General features: G+C 36.0%; 1 protein-coding gene across 1 annotated transcript in view; it reads left to right on the forward strand.

Moving 5' to 3' along the window:
- Window positions 1–1,711: 1,711 nt before the first annotated feature.
- Window positions 1,712–20,432, forward strand: part of SLC13A1 (solute carrier family 13 member 1) — a 90,728-nt gene continuing 72,007 nt past the window's right edge. Inside the window, exons 1-2 of the mRNA XM_003896523.4 lie at window positions 1,712–1,856; window positions 20,173–20,301. Of these exons, the coding sequence (XP_003896572.2) occupies window positions 1,758–1,856; window positions 20,173–20,301 (228 nt within the window). The 5' untranslated portion in view covers window positions 1,712–1,757. The remainder of the gene's footprint in view (window positions 1,857–20,172; window positions 20,302–20,432) is intronic.

Consider the following 20,432-nt stretch of genomic DNA (forward strand, 5'->3'; position numbering starts at 1 on the left):
GAGGACCAGAAGAAAGAAAATAGGGTACAGAAAGGAGGGACTGACAAATGTCAAGTGCTTTTCCCTTAGCCTCTGTCTGGTTCCAGTTCCCTACACATAGGTTCTCATTTCCTTTAAATGTCACACAAATGCCTTTTCATTTTTCGGTGTCATCTCACAAAGTAAAATCCTCTAAAATGAAAAAGTGAGACTCAAATCATCTCACCAGGTAGCTGAAGGAAATCTGAGAGCAAAAATGGTTTCTTCAAAAAGTAGTAGTTTAAAAAAAAGCATGCAATGAACTATAGAACTGTACAGGGTGTTAATGGAAAAAAAATAAGTACTACAACTGGTTTGAGTAAATCAGTTCATAAATTAATTTTAACACTATATACTATTGTTACCTATTGTCACTCACCATTTATTACTAACATCATTTGTAATTATCCTTTCATCTAAGAAATTCAAGATATAATAAGACTTTCTGGTTTGGAAACATTTTTTTCTGTTTACTGTTCTGATTTTCCTGAATAATTATCCATAATAGATGTTTAGAAATTTAAATTTTTTACAGGAAAAAATGCTTTCTCATTTACAGTAATATGGTGAGTACTGGTGAGAGAATTGTTTTTCTTGATGGAAAGAGAATGCAGAGTTATATTAGTATGAAATTAGAAATAAGACCTAAAAGCTAACTATAGATTACATAAGAGTAAGGCTATCTATGTCAAGAGAAATTGACTATAAATTCTAGTAGGGCTGGGAATGTGTTTCGTTTATATCTAAAGCTAAGTAGTAGTTGCTAACTTGAGGTTTTCTGGACCATCGATTTACAACGCAATGTGAAACAAACCAGGGTCCTTATCCCTGAGGATTTTCAAAATACATCCTCCATATTACTGTTGGAAGAGTCTCCATCTTCCCACATGCTCATGTGGAGACACCATACACACACACACACATATACACACACACCACTTGAATGTCCCTAATGACTCATCTCTATGCAGATTCTCTGATAATTATGAAGTCTGTATCAGCACAACAGTATCAAGTCAAGCCTTCAAAGGTCTTAAAATAGAGGGTTTATATAAAACACTTTATGGTTATTTTTGTTTCCTGTTGAAAGAGACAATAGGATCCAAGAAATACACAGAACTTTGCTTTTAAACAAAAAGGACATTTGCTATAAATTTTGTAGAAGGCTTTGCAATACATTGTCCAAGAAATCCCTTAAAAATCCATCTCTAAAAAAAGTTTCCCTTTCACTGCCATATACTGAAATTCCAAATTAGTTGTTATTTCAATTTACACACTAAAAACATACTTCCTTAGAAAGGGCCATGGAGGCTGCCTGTGGAGACTCACTCATGGCACCACAACAATGTGATAACTACTCCAGTTAGGGACTCTGGAAGTCAGAGGACATCAAAAGGGGTGGAGGCGCCTTATTGTGAACAAATGACCAGCTTCATGGTTTTGCCTTCTACTAGGCTTGTCCAGTCCATATTTCAGTGAATGTGATCAAAGAAAGCAGGGTTTCCTTGAAAAACCAGAGGAGCAAATGGTCTTTGATTTCTCATGAAAACTCTTGGGTTTATCTCTTCGTGTTAATTGTGATAGTAAAACAGTAAAAAATGAGATTTAATTTTAACTTGTGTTGGTCGATATAGGGCAGTGAGTGAAGGTGACGGGCTGGAAAAACATTAATCCAAGTTGGTTATTTAACATCTGCTTTATTTGGAGGAGGACACTATTGAAGCCACCTGCTCAGAACAATGAAATTCTTCAGTTACATTATGGTTTATCGCCGATTTCTCCTCGTGGTTCTCACTGTGTTGGTTTTACTGCCTCTGCCCATCGTCCTCCACACCAAGGTGAGTGAAATTGGAGAACAGACTAGTGGATTTCCTGACTTATTTAATTGTCCTTTATTAAAACTGTTTGCTGTTTAACTGCCTGGCTCAGAGCTGAATGAGTGTTGACACTTCATGCCTAAAGTCAGGATGTTTGTACATGATGCTTTGTCCATTTTCTCCCTTTTTAATAATTAACATTGGTTGATTCTTAGTATGATTAAACATAATTAAACATAAATAGAGTATTCAACCAGAATTGTTCTCTGCCTACCAGCTAGATGAGAGGAAGAACAAAAGAAGCACAACCTTTGAGATTTTGCAGTTCAAGTTGTCATTCTCCAGGGAGCATGCAGGGCTAGTGCAATCGCTTCCCCTGAGAATAGGCAGCAAAGCAATTGCTGGGGACAGAGGTGGAAGAACAAGGGAAATCCTAGGTCCAGCACAGACTAATTTACTTGTCAGCTCTGTGGCTTGGTCACAGAACTTCCTGGAAATTTAGTTTCCTTGTGGGAAAAGAAGACATTGAAAGCATAGAGTAATTTCCCTTGGTCAATCAGAAAATCTAATAAAGCGTTGTACCATGTTCTGATAATTTCAGGTTTTATTTCATTGTGGTGTACTTGTAAGCATTTTTCTGTTTGATTTTTAAGAGTAGTCAGGGCATTAAGTCCAGAACAATAAGCTCAAGCATGTTTAATTTCTTGGGAAAATGATTTGAATCAGCAAACATTTAACGAGCACCTTCTCAGTGTCAGGCACAAATGTCACTTGGTAGTAAGAGGACAGGCTTTGGAGCCAAATTCTCTGCTTCAGGTCCCAGATTTACCACTTACAAACTGTGTCACCTGGGCATGCTACTTAATGTCTCTGTGCTTCTGTTTTCTCACATGAAAGATGGGGACAGTAGCAGGCTTGTTGTGAGAATGAAATGAAGAAACGCTCATCCAACACTTGGAGCAGTGCCTGACACACAGTAAGAGTGCAGTGCCAGTCTCCCTGGGTGTGTTGACTCCACAGGTGGGGCAATTCCCAGCACTCCATTATACACAGTCCCTCCTCTTAGTGGGAAAGAACACTGCTGATGCTCTCCTCTAACAGGTACTCATCAAGGTTACACCAGTCTGGGTTATAATAGAATCATATTAACTATAATATGGTGGTCCCTCCAGCCTCGGTCAGAAATCTTTGCCAGTGATCTTGCGACCTCTGAAGGGAATTCATGTGAGCTAATAAAGTCCTTTTGGACACTGTCAAGGCCTCCTCTACCTGCAAAGCTGTAGAAGGGACTGGCCCCTGCTGTGGCATCCATGGGTTGTCTCCCACCAGGTGCAATCTTCCAGCTGCAGCATTCTTGGCTGGGTCTCTCCTTGTGCTGATGTCTCACAGAGCTACATGGAAGGAAGGGAAAAATTCCCCGACCCTTTTGGTCCAAAGTTCTTCTAAGCCCTCAAATTCTTACAGAATTTATAAATAATAATAATAACTAAAAGACCTAGTCAGCTGTTTTTGGCTTTGTTGGTTTTGTTTTTCAAATTCTGTGTGACTAACCCTTTCCTTCCCACCCTGCTACTCCCACCCCTGGCTACTTGTGAGGTCTCCTATATGAATCTCTGGCAGTCCCATCAGATGACAAATTCCAGCACAGAAATAGGGCTCTATTCTGAATTCTCACCCCACTTCCCTGCCAACATTATGATCTTCACTTTGCAACTCTCCTGGTCCCATGAGTCCTCTAGATTTGGCTGAATCCTGTCATGACCATATCCTGGTTCATACCTGGAGCTCTGCTATATTTTAATATTTTTGAGTTAGTCTCAGCATAGGTTCTTACTTATGGCAGAGAAAGTAGGAAATTAAACTAGTCAAGACAAATTTAGGTCATGACTACATATCATCTGTGCTGATCTTTTGAAGTATAAATGCATGACAATTTGATTATCCTCCATAATTTTCAGAGAAATGAATATAAACTCTTTGAAAAACAAAATGAGTAAATAAATCAAAAGCAATCATTTCAGTACATGATTCATTAACTGGGAAGTATATTATTTTTAAGAAATGCGGCCACTGGTTATTTTTTCCAAGGTGCTATGATGAAAGAACATTAGGTTCATGCAGGAACCAGGTGTCTGGCACCAAGTTGCATCTGGTGAGCTGGGTTCCTCTTTCCTTTCCTCCTAATCAACTCCTTTATTAAAACTCAATTAATGTTAATGGAGGATTTATTCCTAGTACAATAACATTATTTTATTTGTTGGCCACTTTAAACATATATTTAGTCATTCAATAAACTGCTAATTAAACTGAAAGAGTATTATTTTAACTGTTGCTTACAATGAAAGGAAATTTTTTTGTTAAAGAATGTAGGCCTTTGGAGGGTATAAAATTTAAGGAGACGTTTACTTTAACATAAATGCAAGTCAATTTACTGTTAACTTTTAGGTTACCAAACTGGAGGAGCCTATGCTTCTAAAGATACAATATTAGATTAACTAAAACATTCAACGGAAACAAAAATCCAAGCTTCTCTTTCAAAACCACAATAAATCTACAGGATATAGAGCCAATAAACAATGAATTATTGACTAATTTCTTTCCTTCATTTTCCTACTGGTTATTGAGTTGTTCAATAGACTGGCCTTAACTTCTGTCTTAATTCCATCTAAAGTCAAAAAAGTGTCATGAATGAAGAAAGACCCTAACTGGTTTTTCAATGTATTATTAACAGGGAAGGAGAATAGACTGATTTGCAGAGTCTGTTTCAGGCATTCTGCCAACTACTTTCCCCAAATTATCTAATTTAACCTCTATCATAAACCAATAAACAAGTACAAATGTGCTTCTCGTTTTACATTTGAGGGAATTGATGCTCAGAGACATGTAACTCACCAAAGGCCACCTACATGCTCCAGAAAGTAAATTTGAGCTTGGGTCCTGTCAGAACTCAGAATTCATGCTTTAAAAGTGATTTTGTTTTAGTCTTTTGTATATTTTTGAAGATTTACTCTCTCATGGCTTGTTAATCATGTATCAACAACACAGGCATTGCTGTTCATGAAAATGCTTTAGACAGGCCAAATGGATGAGTTATGTTTTAACCATTTCTTCAATTGACCTCATGGTACACAACGTCATTAAGGTAGAAAGTTGCAGTGATTCTAACCACTGAAGATAGGCTTATGAGAACTGAAGCTATAAAGGATATCACTTGCTGGGTGTCCCAGAGCCCCAGTTATTTAAGCCGGTCAATCAGTTTGTCAGGATACGGTGCCCCTTTTCTCCATACTTGGGTACAAATTAGAAATAGAGACAAAAACAGGCAAGCAGCTTGCAAAAATCTGGTTACGTAGATTTTTCCAACCAACTTTTGTCTGACTCTAGAGCCAATTATGTTAATCACAACTTAGTATCTGTGTCTTTATAGCTTCCATGGTCATAATAAATATATTCCTAGTACATTGGTGTGAATCTCACTTTGCTAATGAAATTCCATTTTCTTATTGATTTACACTGAGCATCAGAAATTCTTTTTGTCTCCTAAACATAATGGTAATCTCAGTCCTTACCCAATTAGTAGTTAATGATCAGTAAAAAAGTCTGGAGTGTAATTGCTTTTTATTTGAATGAAATAATCACACTGAGTTTTTCTCATTTTGGAGAGAAATTTCTTTAAATATTTGCAGTTAAAATCTCGGTAAAATTGGTCTTGTATACCTGGCATAATTTCAGTAATATTCTCTGTGGAACTTTGTTCTTTTTTGACTATTTTGTTAATTTTTACTCTTTTCAGCAGTCAATACTATTTCCTTACTTATTTTTCCAGTTATTGGATTATTTTTGTATTTTTATTCATGAAACAAAAAGAAGGCCAGATTTGTTAGAAGAGAGGAAAATCAAACAACAATATATTATATTTGTAGAGTGCAATTCTTCCAGGTACACCTACTCCATCTAGCTTACTCATTAATCAGGACCCCTTTTTAAGATCAGGAGACAAGGAAACAACCACACATGTACTGAGCAGCATTTCTTAGTTGATGGGTTGTAAAACCAGTACCAAATTTTAATTCTTTCTTCAGAAAATATTTTTGATTTCTCTAGAAAATATTTTATATTCTAACTTTGAAAGTCATGATATATTCACTTGAAGCATCATGACTTTCAAAGTGAGAATAGAAATAATAATAAATAAACAAAATGATACATAATGAGAGACTTATGTTGCTAGACATAAAAATAAAATAAACAGATGGGAGAAATATTATTGTAAGGAAATATAAACTTTAAAAAGTGAAGCATCCCCTAGAAGGAGGAAGTGGTAGGTTGAGAAGTTTGTCAAAGAAAATGAAAATGAGTGGGAGATAATTTTAAAAGACTATAAGTGAAAGAAGAGGGAGGAGAGAATTCTAAGAAAACAAATAAGTTTTAAAGGGCCAAATAAAATAATTAAATATATTAACGGAAATAAGTGATGCTGTTTTAAATGTTGGCATAAAAATATTGTAGGGATTTAAGATAAAGAAGAAAATTCTATAAAGTGCAAGTAAGTGAATATTTTGGACACCAAAGAGTGAAGAAATGATGAAGAACAAGAAAAAAATAGAAATCATGCTAATAGCAATGTGGTAGCTCAACAAAATCAGAAAATCCAATTTTGATAATATATTTTTATTTCACAAATATTTTACAAGAACTTTCCCAGCCCAAAGTGTTGTGCCAGATTAACTGTGTGATATAAGCAGAAGTTTAAAATGTTTCTGTCTTTAAGTAGCTTGCAGAATTACTGGGAAGTCATTGTATAGTATGACAAACATTAATGGCAAAAGAAGGTTGTATGTAAACGCATGCCAAATAATTTAAAGAAATCATTTGGGTTATGAAGGTGTAATTAAAAAGTGGATAAACCACTAAGGATTCATCATCCTCCAGCCTCTCTGTTCCCCTAACCACATGCAGTCCCACTTGCCCACAACCTGCTGCTCCTTCTGTTTTCTTTATGTCAGAGAATGCCACTACCCTTCACTCCATTCACAGGCTTGAAAGCTGTGTGTCATCTCAGATGCTTCAAATATCCACAAGCCCCCATCACTAATATGGTGTTTCATCTCCTTAATCTAAATCCTCCTAAATCTGCCCTCTCAATCTCATCTTCTCCTCTCTTTCCTTTCCTGTTGGCACTGCTTTCCTTGAAGCTGTCTTTATCTCTTTATTCCATAGACCATTTGTTTTTTACACACTTTCTCCTACAGTCTCTGGCCAGAGTACTATTTTTTAAATGCCAACTCAGTCCTATTGTGAAAAATCAAAATTCTTCAATGGTTCCCTTTTGCCTATAATGGAAAAATATCTAAACAAAAGATTGGTATGCTGATGGATACTTATGACTTTTCATTTATTTGTCCTAAAAGCCTCCACCACACAGTCCCCAATATCTATCTCCCACATTTGCATTTTCCTCTTTATCAATACTTCACTATTTGCAGTTTCTAGAATACCTGTGATTATTCTTGTCTCTCCGCCTTCACATATGCTGTATCCTCCTCCTAGAATGCCCTCTCCTCTTGCCTTGTGCTTCCTGGGAAGGAAGGCTCAGGCTGTGATGTAAATGGAAGATCATCCTCAATGCTCTCATTGCATCATGGATACATTGGCCCCCATTACAGTGTGTCTTCCATTTTGCTTTATCTTTGTCTCTCTCTCCAGACTGTAAATATCTCAGGAACATGGAGTATAGTGTTTAAATTTCTGTCTCCTCCAGCACGAAACCCAGTGCCTGTCACATAGTAGATAGTTAATAACTGTGTTGGGTGAATGGATGATCTTGCATGGCAGAAGGATGTAAGGCTTTGGACCTGGTAGGAAGGAGAAAATGCAGGAGAAAGAGGTTGATGAAAGGAAGGAACTTCGATAGAGTGAAAATAATGATGAAAGGACAGAACAAGAAGAATGTAGGTGTAACCAGAGGCTGTCCCTTCCACAAAGCTCTTTCTTCCTCCCATAGTATGTTTTATACCTTGTTTGGTAACAATAATAAATGTGGATGCCCACTGTGAGCCTCATGGTGACAATTAGAAATAGTCATCCCCATTTTACAGAAGAACAGAAACTTGGAGAGGTCAAGAAATGTGCTCAAAGTCACACAGTCCACAAAAGGAGCAAGAGGATTTAAATACAAATCTGTCTGACTTCCAAGCCCATGATGTCATTGCTTATTTAATGATATTTATATCAGATCTTTAAAAGCTGTGCTCAGATTGCCTTACATCATTGTTCATGCATTTGCAATCACGAAAGCACATGTTGACGTGATGCCTCTCTCAGCCTGGATCACGAAGTAACCTCTACCCATGATGGACAAATAGTATGAGTAAGAAATAATTGGTTGTTTTAGACTGCTGAGATTTTGGAACTTTTGCCACAGCATAGCTTATCCTGTCCTGATTAACATAGCATATTCTGAAACATTCCCCAAGTGACTCAGACATGCTACCCTTGGCTCACTTTTTTTTATTTATAAAATGAGCAAGGCTCTTTTTAAAAAGTTCCAAATGTTCCCCAGATTCACCTGAGATACTTGTGTAAAGTCACAAACTCTTAATGTGAAGTGTAGGATGCTGCACGTTGAACAAACTCCCCAGGTGATTCTGGAGCAGGTAGTTCATGGATTGCATTTTGATCATATCCAAATGTATAGTCAGGTTGGAGAGCTGATTACTTCTGTATCTTTTTCCAGTTCCACTGTGTAAAGAGTACGAAAACAATGTGTCTCAGGTGCCGGTTAGGTGTGGAGGTTGAGTGGAAAGGAGGAACTAAAAATTTCCCAATAACTGGTATAGTGGGCCATCAATAATTGGTTTTCTCTGCTATCCATTTTGGCTAAAAAGAAACAAACAAAAAGAAAATAAAAAAAGCTAGTTATTTCTCCTTGACTTTGTAGTTGAGCTTATTTTTACTCTCCATCTTCCAAAATGAAGATATTTTAAAGCACTTTAAACTTTGCAATTAATATAAATTGAGTCTTTTTATCACTGCTGCAGTAGGGGTAGGAATACCAAGAACCATACAAAGCCCTTCACAGGCTCTGTCAAATACTAATGGTGTTTTTCTTGTAGCACAGAGATTTAGAATGCATGATTTTTCTCCTTTTTTAATTGCTTTGTGTTCTCTTTAGAAAATCGATTGCGGTGATTGAGGTCTGTGATTGGCTCTGCTTTTCTCACGCTGTGCTGAGAAGAGATCATACCCACATACGTACTAATTCATCAGCCAAATTACTCCCTAATATCAGTCAGTATGTCATTTAAAGAAGCAGAAGAGATGAAAAAACTATATTTTAAAGCCAACTTATATTCTAATTCCATGTGGGGCTATAATTTAAAAGAGAACCACGGTGATTTTTAAATATAATCAGTCACATTTTCTAAGATAACTTGACAGTCAGAACTTTGTGAGGAGGAAAAAGTCATTATCCAAATTGCCTAGTCATAGCTTTCTTTGCCTTTTTCACCCCTTCAGCAAGTGCCCTAGCTGTGCACTTGAGGTGGTTAAGATGAGATATGACTTTGATATTGTTAATTGGGGGCTGGGTAAGTGGGAATGTCTGTGATGGAGGATTTCACCTATGCGGGTAGACATTTTAGTTCCAATGCTGTTTGTTGGCAAGAGAGATGAGGGCTGCAGGAAAACTGTAAACATATTCACCCACTGGGGCAGGAGGCAAAATATCCAGTTCCAGGAAAGGAGGGGAGAACAGAGAAAAGGGAACAAGACAAAGAGAAAGAAGTTTCTATGCTAAGGAACTTTATGCCTAAGATATAGATTTAGTGTTTTATAAGATATATAAATACAAACAATATTAGAAAGAAGAGAAAGAAGAACCTTACTCACTCAGAAATATTACTGACCATATACTGTATGCCAAGTACTGCTTTAAATGTTGGGAACAGGGTAGTAAATTTTAAAAATATATACTATAATAGAGTTTATACGTGGACAAATCTCAACTCTACCACACGCTAGCAATGTGATCGTTGAACCTTAGTTCAGCATGGAATTACACTATGTACCCCAAAGAATCTTGGTGGGGGTTAAATAAAATGTCACATGGAGTGCCAAGTGTTGTATCTGACACATGATAAGCATTCGTAAGTATTACTTGCCCATACTATAGTCATAAGTCAGAGAACAGATTTATCTGTCTACTTACCAAATATTTTCACATCTTAAATAAGTTTTTCTATATATAAAGTCTATGATTAACAGTCTAGAAGAGGTTTTAGACAATTAGGATCCTCCCTTCCCAAGCTCCTTCTCCATTGCAAACACAAAGCAAATAAAGATCTCTGTAGATCAGGATGAGAAGGAAGAGCAAACAAGTGGCATGAAGGTGGAAAACTGTGGTTGAAAACACTCCCATGACATTCAGAGGCCAGAGTCAGGTTAAATGCCAGAAACTAAGGGCTGGAAAATGGTTTTCTCAAACCTGTGAAAGACAGAAAGAGCTGGATTGACCGCTGGCTGTGGTGGCTCACAGGAAGCAAACACTGCCCAGCTTCCCAGCCAAGACATCACCCATACTACCCAACTCAGCTAGATGACTGGATCCATGCTATGCTGGCAAGAAAAGAACTCTAGGGTGTCAAGATAAGACACATATGAACCAGGAACTAGGAACTGACTGGAAGAAACTGTAAAAGTGCTAGATGAGAAAAAAGGAGTGCAGAAAAAGAAAACACAAGAATAAAGCTACCACTCAGAATAAATTTGAAAATAAAATTTCAAAATACAATAAGACACTAGAGAAAGACTGACAAAATCTGCTCAGAAGAAATGAAAATAATAGGGAAATCAACCAGTTAGAAAAGGAAAGACCCCCAAAAAAAGAGAAACAAATTATTTTTCAAAATATAAAGCAAAAACAAGAGAGTATAAAATAAGTCTAGTTAGATATCCTGGAATTTTGACACTGAGATTTAAAAAACAAACAAAACCCTCAATAGATGTGTCATGTTTGAGGCACCTGGGTGGTCCTAGTTAACCAGCTTCCCGAGGGGCAACTTCTCCTTTTTCATTTGATTCATGTCAAAGATGAGTCTTACACACTCTAATGCTCAACAGCTCATTCTCAACAGCTTCTCCTTTTTCGTTTGGTTAATGTCAAATATGAGTCTTAGACAGCTTATTCTAATGCTCAACAACTTATTCTGACTTTCCCAAGAAGAAGATGAAGAGCAGGCCAGTGGCATGGGCCAGATGCAGTCAGATGACTGACTGACCAGGAGGGCCTCCGTCCAGTGACCAGTCTCAGAATTTAAAGGACACTTCCCCTTTACTTAGCTTGTATTCAGCCCAGGTGAGTCACCAGGCATTTCTTTCATAAAGGGAGTTTAAACAATTCTTGAAAGAGTAAGCCTTTTTTGTTTATGAAAGTTGCATCCGAGGTAGCCTTGTCTCCTGGAAATTCCCAGGCCAAGGTTGGAAATCCCCAAGCCAGGTTGCATCACATTGCTAAGTGACACTTAGTGTCAACCCTACTATGTGACATACTGCTAAGTGACATGTAGTTATCAGCAAGATGCCTGAATAAGCCTTATGGCTATCATTAATCTTATAACCAAGGTATGTCTCTTATAGTATACTACAAGATGAAATAAACTTTAAACTGAGTATCCTTGAAGATATATTCAGTGAACTGAGAAAGAATACTAGGAATTTGCCAAAAATATCAGATAGAATATAAAAGGATATTTTAAAGTGAGAGAATCATTTGGAGAATGATTTCAGAGCCCCAACATATGTATAAAAGACATTACTGAAAATGAAACACTAGAAAATAAGTCATATTCAAAGTAAAAATTACTGAATTCTCCAGAATTTTTTTAAAAAGATGAGCTCTCAAATACATTTGTAAGTACAAACAACTTAATTAGATATTAGTCCATATTTAGGCACATCATGAATGAGATTTCAGATTAAAAATAATGTGATTTTTTTTAAAGCTTCCAAATAGAGAAGAAAAAAAGTCTCCAAAAGGATAATAATTAGATAATTTTCATTTCAACAATAATGAAAACATCTAATAAATATATAACAGACTTTTCTGGAGAAATCTACAAAATATTATAGAAAAAGTTTAATAGACACCTGAAAGAATAGAGAAGTTCATAGATAAAAATACTTAAAGCTGTGTCTTACTCCATAGATTCTGTGTAATTTGAATGAAAATTTGAACAAAATTTTTACAACCTGAGATAGTAATTTTAAAATTCAAAAGAAAGAATGAAAATCTAACACTTTTAAGGCAATTTGAAAAACATATAAGATGAACGAGTTGTTATAAAGATTGTAAACCTTATTGAAAAGTTAGAAATGTTAAAAGAGCATAATTCTGCAAGAACTGATTTTTAGAAGGCAGCAGTGGGAGAGGGAGAGGACAAAATAAAGAGACCAGAAGCTTGTGTGTCTGCATTTGAGAACTTCAGCATAGAAAATATGTAGCAACATGAATTACTAGGCAAAAGATGAGCTCATTCAATTTAAAAAGCATGGCACTTTGGCTATTCATTTTGAGGAAAAAAAATGTGTTAGATTCCTATACAAAAAATTAAAGCTCTACACTTGAAAAGAATTTAATCTTAGAAAAAATATGGAAATATATAATACAGAAAGATTTTCTTATAAAATATGGTAAAAACATGAAACAACAGAAAAGAGTTTAAAAATCACTGTATTAAAATTAAAATCCTCCTGTCAATTAAAAATACAATAAAGCAAATTTCATAGACAAGCCAGAGACTAAGAAAAAGTGTTTACAAATACATAGTTTATAGAGAAATAATATTAAGAATCTAAAAATAACGCCACAAATTCATGAGATAAAAGAAATAAATAACCCAACAGAAAAGTGAAAAAGAACTATAAATATAGAATTTGCAGAAGAGAAACAATTATGTTCAATAACTGTGAAAATACTTCACTGGTATTCAAGAACATGCAAATTAAATAAGAAGAACTTTTCATACCATCAGATTGTCAAATGAATAAATTAATCCAATATACCAAGGATGGTGAAATGGAACTTCTGAACATTGTTGGTGTTAATAGAAACTAGTATGACCATCTCAGATAGCTTCTTAGTTCATTTTTATACTGCTATAAAGAACTGGGTAATTTATAAAGAAATGAGGTTTAATTAACTCAGCATGGCTAGGAGGCCTCAGGAAACTTACAATAATGGTGGAAGGGGAAGTGAGGCATCTTCTTCACAAGGCAACAGGAAGGAGAAGTGCCAAATTAAAGGGGAAGGGCCCCTTATAAAACCATCAGATCTCATGAGAACTCACTCACTATTATGAGGACAGCATGGGGGAAACTATGCCCATGATTCAATTACCTCCACCTGGTTTCTCCCTTGACACGTGGGTATTATGGAGATTACAATTCAAGATGAGATTCATGTGGGGACACAAAGCCTAACCATGTTAGATAGCAAATGGGCAATATCTAGTAAAGTTCAAATGGAGTCCTTCCCATTTGAAGTTCTGATGCTAGTTTTCTCCACTAGCTAAGACAATCTATTTTCCATAGACATGCATGTGGAGATAGGTACAAAGATGTCCATAGCCTTATAACAGTAAAAAATTGGGGAAAAATCCAAACAAACATCAATAGAAAAACAGAAAAATAAATGGTAAAATGTTCATAAAAAGGAATACTATATCTGTTTAAAATGAAGTAACAATAGATCTACATGTATCAACATGAATGTATTTGAAGTACATAAAATATTGAGTGAAAAAAGCAAGTTGCAAAGTGACATATAGGGTAAACCTTAATTTTAAAACCACGTGTTATTAATGTATTAATGTCTGCATGTAGTATAATCACAAAAACATAAATGGAAAGGATACAAACCACACTCTAGACAGTGGTTAACTTTGGGAATGGTGGAGGAGAAGGAAACGAGGGAGTGGTCTTCAACTTTAACATCAGTCTTTAACTGAATATGGAATGCTTTATTTGTTTAAAAATAATTTAAGCAAATGTGGCAAAGTGTCAACATTTGTTAAATATGATAAGCTATACAAATATGTTTGTTGCATATTTTTACTATGTTCTAAATATTTTATAATTTTGAAAATGCTTTTAAAGAATACATGCCAAAAAACTTCTAATACATATATTTTTTAATGCAAGGGACCAGGAACTGTCCATACTATAACTTCATGTCTCTAGTAGTGTGAGGAAATCTTATACTAGGAAAGAAGGAGCTGCTATGAATGAGCCAAAGAGGTGCAGTGTATACACACAGAGCAGGTATCCAGGGTTAAGCAACATGACATTTCATATGATCTAATGGAATTCCACCTGGTTTCTACACAACTGCCTCTGTCTGGCTAGGTGTGGCTTGTTTGCTGAACTTCTTGATGTTAACTGTTGGAAGTGATAAGAAGTACAGAGAAGCAGAAAAGTAGTATTTTTGAGGAAGTCCTCTGGACTTTTTTTTCTCTCTTTTCTCTTTATTTTGAGAAGGAATCATGATTTTTAAAAAAAAAAAAATTGTAAGGTCAGTGGTAGTCATAACTATAAATCATTACAGTCACGTCCTTCATGATAAATAAACAAGATAAAAGTACACATTATTTTTGTTGCTATTATTCAGTTTAAGAACTCATAATACTAAAATACTTCAGAACAAAATGTGATTAAAACATTTACTTGTTATGGTTTCAGAGTAAGTTTTAATAAAGATATCAGATGTGTCAGCAACTTCCAGCAGAGTTGGGGGGGTAGGTTGTGGGGGAGGAAGGATTAACTCATACTCTTAATTGACAACTTGTCTTCTTTTATTGCTGTTTGACTGTTGTTATCTTGAGGAGGTAGTAGTGGTAGTGATTGTGTGTGATGGTGGTAAACAATTTGTGGTGGTTTTGTTTCTTAGGAGTAGGAGGTCTGTTAAGAAGGTAAAGAAAAAGAGGAAAGAGACAAAATTTGGAAGAAATTTACAAGAGACAAAGATAATATAGCTTGAAATAATGGGTCACTCTATGAATTTCTAGTGATGAAATGAAGCTACTTTATTTTCTGCCTCAAAGCCGGTCCTAAAATCAAATATCTAGGATCTCTTTTTAGTTGCAACACAGTTCCACAACTTCTGAGTAGTTTTCTTCTTCATCAGAAGAAGAAATTACTCACCCTCATATTCTTTGTGTGCGTGTGTGAATAGATGTAACAGAAAAGAAGAAAATGGTTGTTTTCTTTTCTATCTCTTGTACTTTTCTTCTTCTTAGCAAGACTATTCACAGATCTTTGATTTTAAAGTGAACAAATAACCCTATATACTTTAATAGGATAGTTTTTAAAGAAAATACTTGGTATTGTGTTTGAATTGACCTTCTGCTATTTAATGCCTAAGGACTTTGAAGGGAAAGAATGCTTTCCTGCATTCTTTCACAACACCAAGCATGACCAAGAAAAAAATCACACAATAGAGAAAAGGAATTGTAGGAAGGAAGCATTCCTGGGATGAACCCAATAGGATGCTTGTTTAATTTATCAGCCAAAGAGGGACAATTTTGAAAATAAAAGGAAATACTAATGAGAAAGGAAACTTTACAACAACACTGTCCTGAGAAAATTGGAGCAGATGGCTATCCTGCCCATTACAATCCTAAAATTTGTATTGAAGCAAAAGACCCCAAATAGTTAAAGCAATCTTGAACAAAAAGAACAAAGCTGAGGGGCATCACACTACCTGATTTCAAAATATACTGCAAAGCTATAGGAACCAAAGCAGCATGACAGTGGCATAAAAACAGACATGTGGACCAATTAAACCACAGAGAAACCAGAAATAAATCTGTACATTTACAGCCAACTGATTTTCAGCAAAGGTGCCAAGAACACACAATGGGAAAATGAGAGTCTCTTCAATAAATGGTGTTAGTAAAACTAAATATCCACATGCGGAAGAATGAAATCAGATCCATATTTCTCACTATATGCAAAAATCAACTCAAAATGAATTAAATAACTAAATATAAGACCAAAAGCTATGAAACTACTGGAATACAAAACAGGGGAATGGCTCCATGACATTGGCCTAGACAATGATTTTTTGGATATGACCTCAAAAGCACAGGCAACAAAAGCAAAAATAGACAAATGGGATTACATTATACTAATAAAACTTCTTCACTACAGACAAAATCAAGAGTGAAAAGACAACCTAGAGATTAGGATAAAATATTTGCAAACTATTATTCTGATAACAGATTAATATCAAAAATATATAAGGAATTCAAACAACTCAATAGCAAGAAAGCAAATAACCCAATTGAAAAATGAGCAAAAAAATTTGAATGGACTTTTCAAAAGAAGACATACAAATGGCCAACAGGTACATGAAAAATTGCTCAACCTCACTCTTCTGAGAAATACAAACAAAAACCACAGTGAGATATTATCTCACCCTTGTTAGAATGGCTATTATAACAAGTGTTGGCCAGGATGTGAACACTGTTTGCAGAAATGTAACTTAGTACAGCCATTATGAAAAACAATATGGCATTCCTTCAAAAAATTAAAAATAGAACTACTGTATGATCCAGCAATGTCATTACTGGATACATATCCAAATGTTTATCGAGGAGCTATCTGCACTCCCATGTTTATTGCTGCACCAGTCACAATAGCCAAGATATGGAATCAACCTAAGTGTTTATCAACAGATGAATGGATAAAGAAAATATGATATGTATATATACACACACACACACAAAAAAAAACAAACACAAACACACACACACACAGAGGATGGAATACTATTCAACCATAAAATGAAAAAAATCCTGTCATTTGTTATAACATGGATGAACCTGAAGCATATGTTAAGTGAAATAAGCCAGGAACAGAAAGACATATAGCACGTGATCTCACTCATGTGGAATCTAAAAAAGTTGATCTCATAGAAGTGGAGAGTGAACTTGTGGTTTCCAGGGTCTGGGAAGATCAGGTGTCGGGGCTGAGGAGATACTGGTCAAAAGATAGCAGGAATAAGCTTGAGAGATTTATTATACAACATGGTGACTGTAGTTAATAACATTTTGTATTCTTGAAAAATGCTAAAAAGAGTGGATATAAAGTGTTCTCAGCACAAAGATAATAATGATGTGAGTGAATGCACATATTAATTAGCTAGACTTCGTCATTCCACTATGCATAGATACTTCAAAGCATCACGTTGTACATGATAAATACAGTACATACAATTTTACACGTCAATAAAAAAATAAGGTTTTAAAAAAAGAGCACTCAGAAGGGAGTAACTCTGTCTTCCTCCTTTTCCAGACCTTTGGTTTTCTTCAGATGTGAAAAAAGGGGACAATTTCCACGAATTATGGGAAGGCAGCTATCAAAGACAATGCAGATATGGTGCTTTAGCTAGCTGCAATTATAATCCACTGGGACTCCTATGAAAAAATACAAAATGTACATATGTGTGCAGGGTAAACTCCATGATGAGACATAAATTTGAACTGCAAATCAAAAGGTGGACAAGTTTTCCAAATGGGTTATACATTCAGGAATTCAGCTTAGGCAAAAGGAAACTACTTGGAAGCAAGTTTCTGGAACCAGATTTAAAGATGAAAGGGAAGGTCTGGAAAAGGGTATAGCCCAGTACTTCTCAAACTTTAGCCTAGATAAGAATAACCTTATGAGCTCGAAAATGCTGATTGATTCAGTGTGTCTGGGGAAGGCCTTGATGTCCTACATTCCTCACAAGTGCCCAGATTATGCTGACACTGCTGGTTCATCAACCTCACAGAGCGGCAGAGGGGAGAAGTCCAAATGCGCGATCTAAGTGTTGATTCTTGAATGACAAAGCAATATTTGAAAGGCAGAGCAAATAGGCAACCTTTTTCCTACCAGATATTTTACTAAAATGCTGACAAAAGCTGAGGATGTAAGAGAATAAGTGAATTAATATAGTAGTACTGTATAGAACTGAAAAAATACAAGTCAATCTCTAAAGGTGACCCTGGAGAACTGTTGCCATGGAAGAATATGATCCCAATGTTACCAAATATCTCAGTTTGTTAATAGAAGGAATTCAGACTTTACTTTTAACACTAAACCTGCTGATTTGTAAATCCTGACTCAAATTAAGCACAAAAACTTATAACATTGTGAATCAAATACAAAGAATTGCCTTGCTAGACTTGTCCATCAGCTTGCGACTGCTTCATCCAAATGATCAAACACGGTCAAAGGATCTAGAATGTGAGCACAGGCAGGCAGAAACTAGCACGTAAAGGATCTGGGGGCTTGCTGGTATACCAACTGACTGAACACTATGAATTAGAGTTCAGAGAAAGGGATGCATTATGAGGAACAAGGATCAGAACTCAAATATCAAGAAAGTGTGTAAAGAAGATTCTTTGGATATAGAAAACTGATGTCGGGAGGTATTGTGATAAGACATTATAGTCAGAGTGAAAGTTGATTTGAATGCAAAATGAGGATTCTTCAATTGTTTTCAATAAACAACTAAAAGTCACTGACTTTTTGTTGATTTAAGTCAGGACTGAGCTACTTAAAATATGGAAGGAGTCTGGGCCAGGTAATAATGTGATTCTTGAAATTTTGCTTTTTATTCTGTCACCAAAGTTGTACCATCTGAGTGGACCGTGACTCTCCACCCAAAGACCCATGTTGACATGGATGTTCAACACTTATGGCAGGGGGTGTATATGGTGAACAGAACCAGCTAGCACCTTGTATTCTATTTACTTTTTGATGTTTTAGCAGACCCTTATAGATTGGTGCTCCAGATAGTTGTCAGGGTGGCTAGACCTCTACTCTGGCTTTATGCAAGGGAGTGCCAAATGCAAAATGGATTCTTGGAAAGTGACCTGATATTGGAATAGTTTTGCCTACAGTGGAGGAAGTGGGTAGGGGGCAGATTTGAGAGATATAATGATTGGGGAATAAATACGATCAAGATAGTGGCTAGTTGTAACTAGAGAGCAAAATAAAAAGTGCTCCATTTTATCTCTGCAACCTAGGTTCTTACAAGTATGATGGAAAACATAAAGTCATAAGAATGAACTTTCAGGCTATCCATGCATTCTCATTAAGAGAAAATGCACAACCTTTCTTCCATACTGGCATTTTTAATTAAGCTAGTATTCACAATTCTTTCTAGAGCTGTTTAGGAAGATCCAGTCAAGGCTCAGCTTTGTTTCGTTGTTTTATTGTTTATCAAGATGGTAGAAGCAGACTCTGTATGAAACTGTCAACATCAAAACACTTTTATTCTTTCTCCTTTAAATAGATAACACAATAAAGGTATTGCCTAATCCTGGCTTATTAAGGGTATGTTAGAAATGCACTGGAAGTGTAGGGATGCTGGTCAAGTAAACCCCAAGCCCCAAGGACTCACCCTGAGCCAGGTGAATCAGAAAGCAGCAGTGCTACACATAAATAAAAGCCTAAATAAATAGCTTAATTCAACCTAAACAGCAGTTCTTGTAAATTTTTCAAATGCAACTCAGAATTTGCAGAGAGTAAGCAGTGTGAGAGCAAAATAGCACCATTTGATAGCTGCTAACCTTTACTAAATACTTAGAACATTCCAGGTGATTTCATACCAAAGTTATCTATATAAGTTAAATATAATGATAAAAGTTTGACCATCTCTTAACAATGCCCTAAAACAGGAAAATATAGTTTTATACTAAGCAAAGCAACAGATCCTATTAAGAGTAGCATTCAGGCTCATCCATGCCACACAACTTGTCATGTCTTTTCTCTGAGACGCAGTACTGCAAAGGTTACTCCTAGGTTGGTTTTCTCCTTTTAGTTAGAAGGAGAGGAAGGCAGGAGTGCTTGGGTCCCACTCAACCAGACACTAAGGAATGCAGTTAGAAGGTAGGTTCCTGCCCCCAGGAGAAAGGCTGTAACTTGGCTATTTCTGTACTCCAGAAGTATGGGGGAGTGCATTTTACAGGCCAAATGAAGGTGAGTACAAACATCTATATACACTAATCTGAGCAAGAAGATGGACTAGATGATGTTGTCTATTTTGAGGGAAATGTGAAATAAATGTAATGAATGGGGATTTTTTTCTGTCTTTAGTTTTTTATGTTTATTAAATTTTGCTTCTTAGAACTTCTAAGAAATGAATATTTGGGGGCAACTCAAAGATGCAGAGGTCTTCGGATCTTCTTACTTTCTCTGTGACATGGCTCTATTAAGCAAACATGTTTGTGTTTGAATGTTGACTTCTCCAGTCTCATGATATCACCTTTTGCTTTGCATTTGTTCTTACCAGGAAACAGAATGTGCCTACATACTCTTCGTGGTCGCCATATTTTGGCTTACAGAAGCATTGCCTCTGTCGGTAACAGCTTTGCTACCTAGTTTAATGTTCCCCATGTTGGGGATCATGCCTTCTAAGAAGGTAAGTCCTCTTGCCAAAGTCATAAGTTGATTCCCTGTTTTGTACTGAGATTTCCATTGAGAAAAGTTATTTTTAAAGGGAGAAACCATCCCGTTGGTAAGTTTCCATGTAAGTCCCCCAAACTTCCAACT

Source organism: Papio anubis, chromosome 4 (assembly GCF_008728515.1).
Source record: "Papio anubis isolate 15944 chromosome 4, Panubis1.0, whole genome shotgun sequence".
NCBI classification, from domain to species: Eukaryota; Metazoa; Chordata; class Mammalia; order Primates; family Cercopithecidae; genus Papio; species Papio anubis.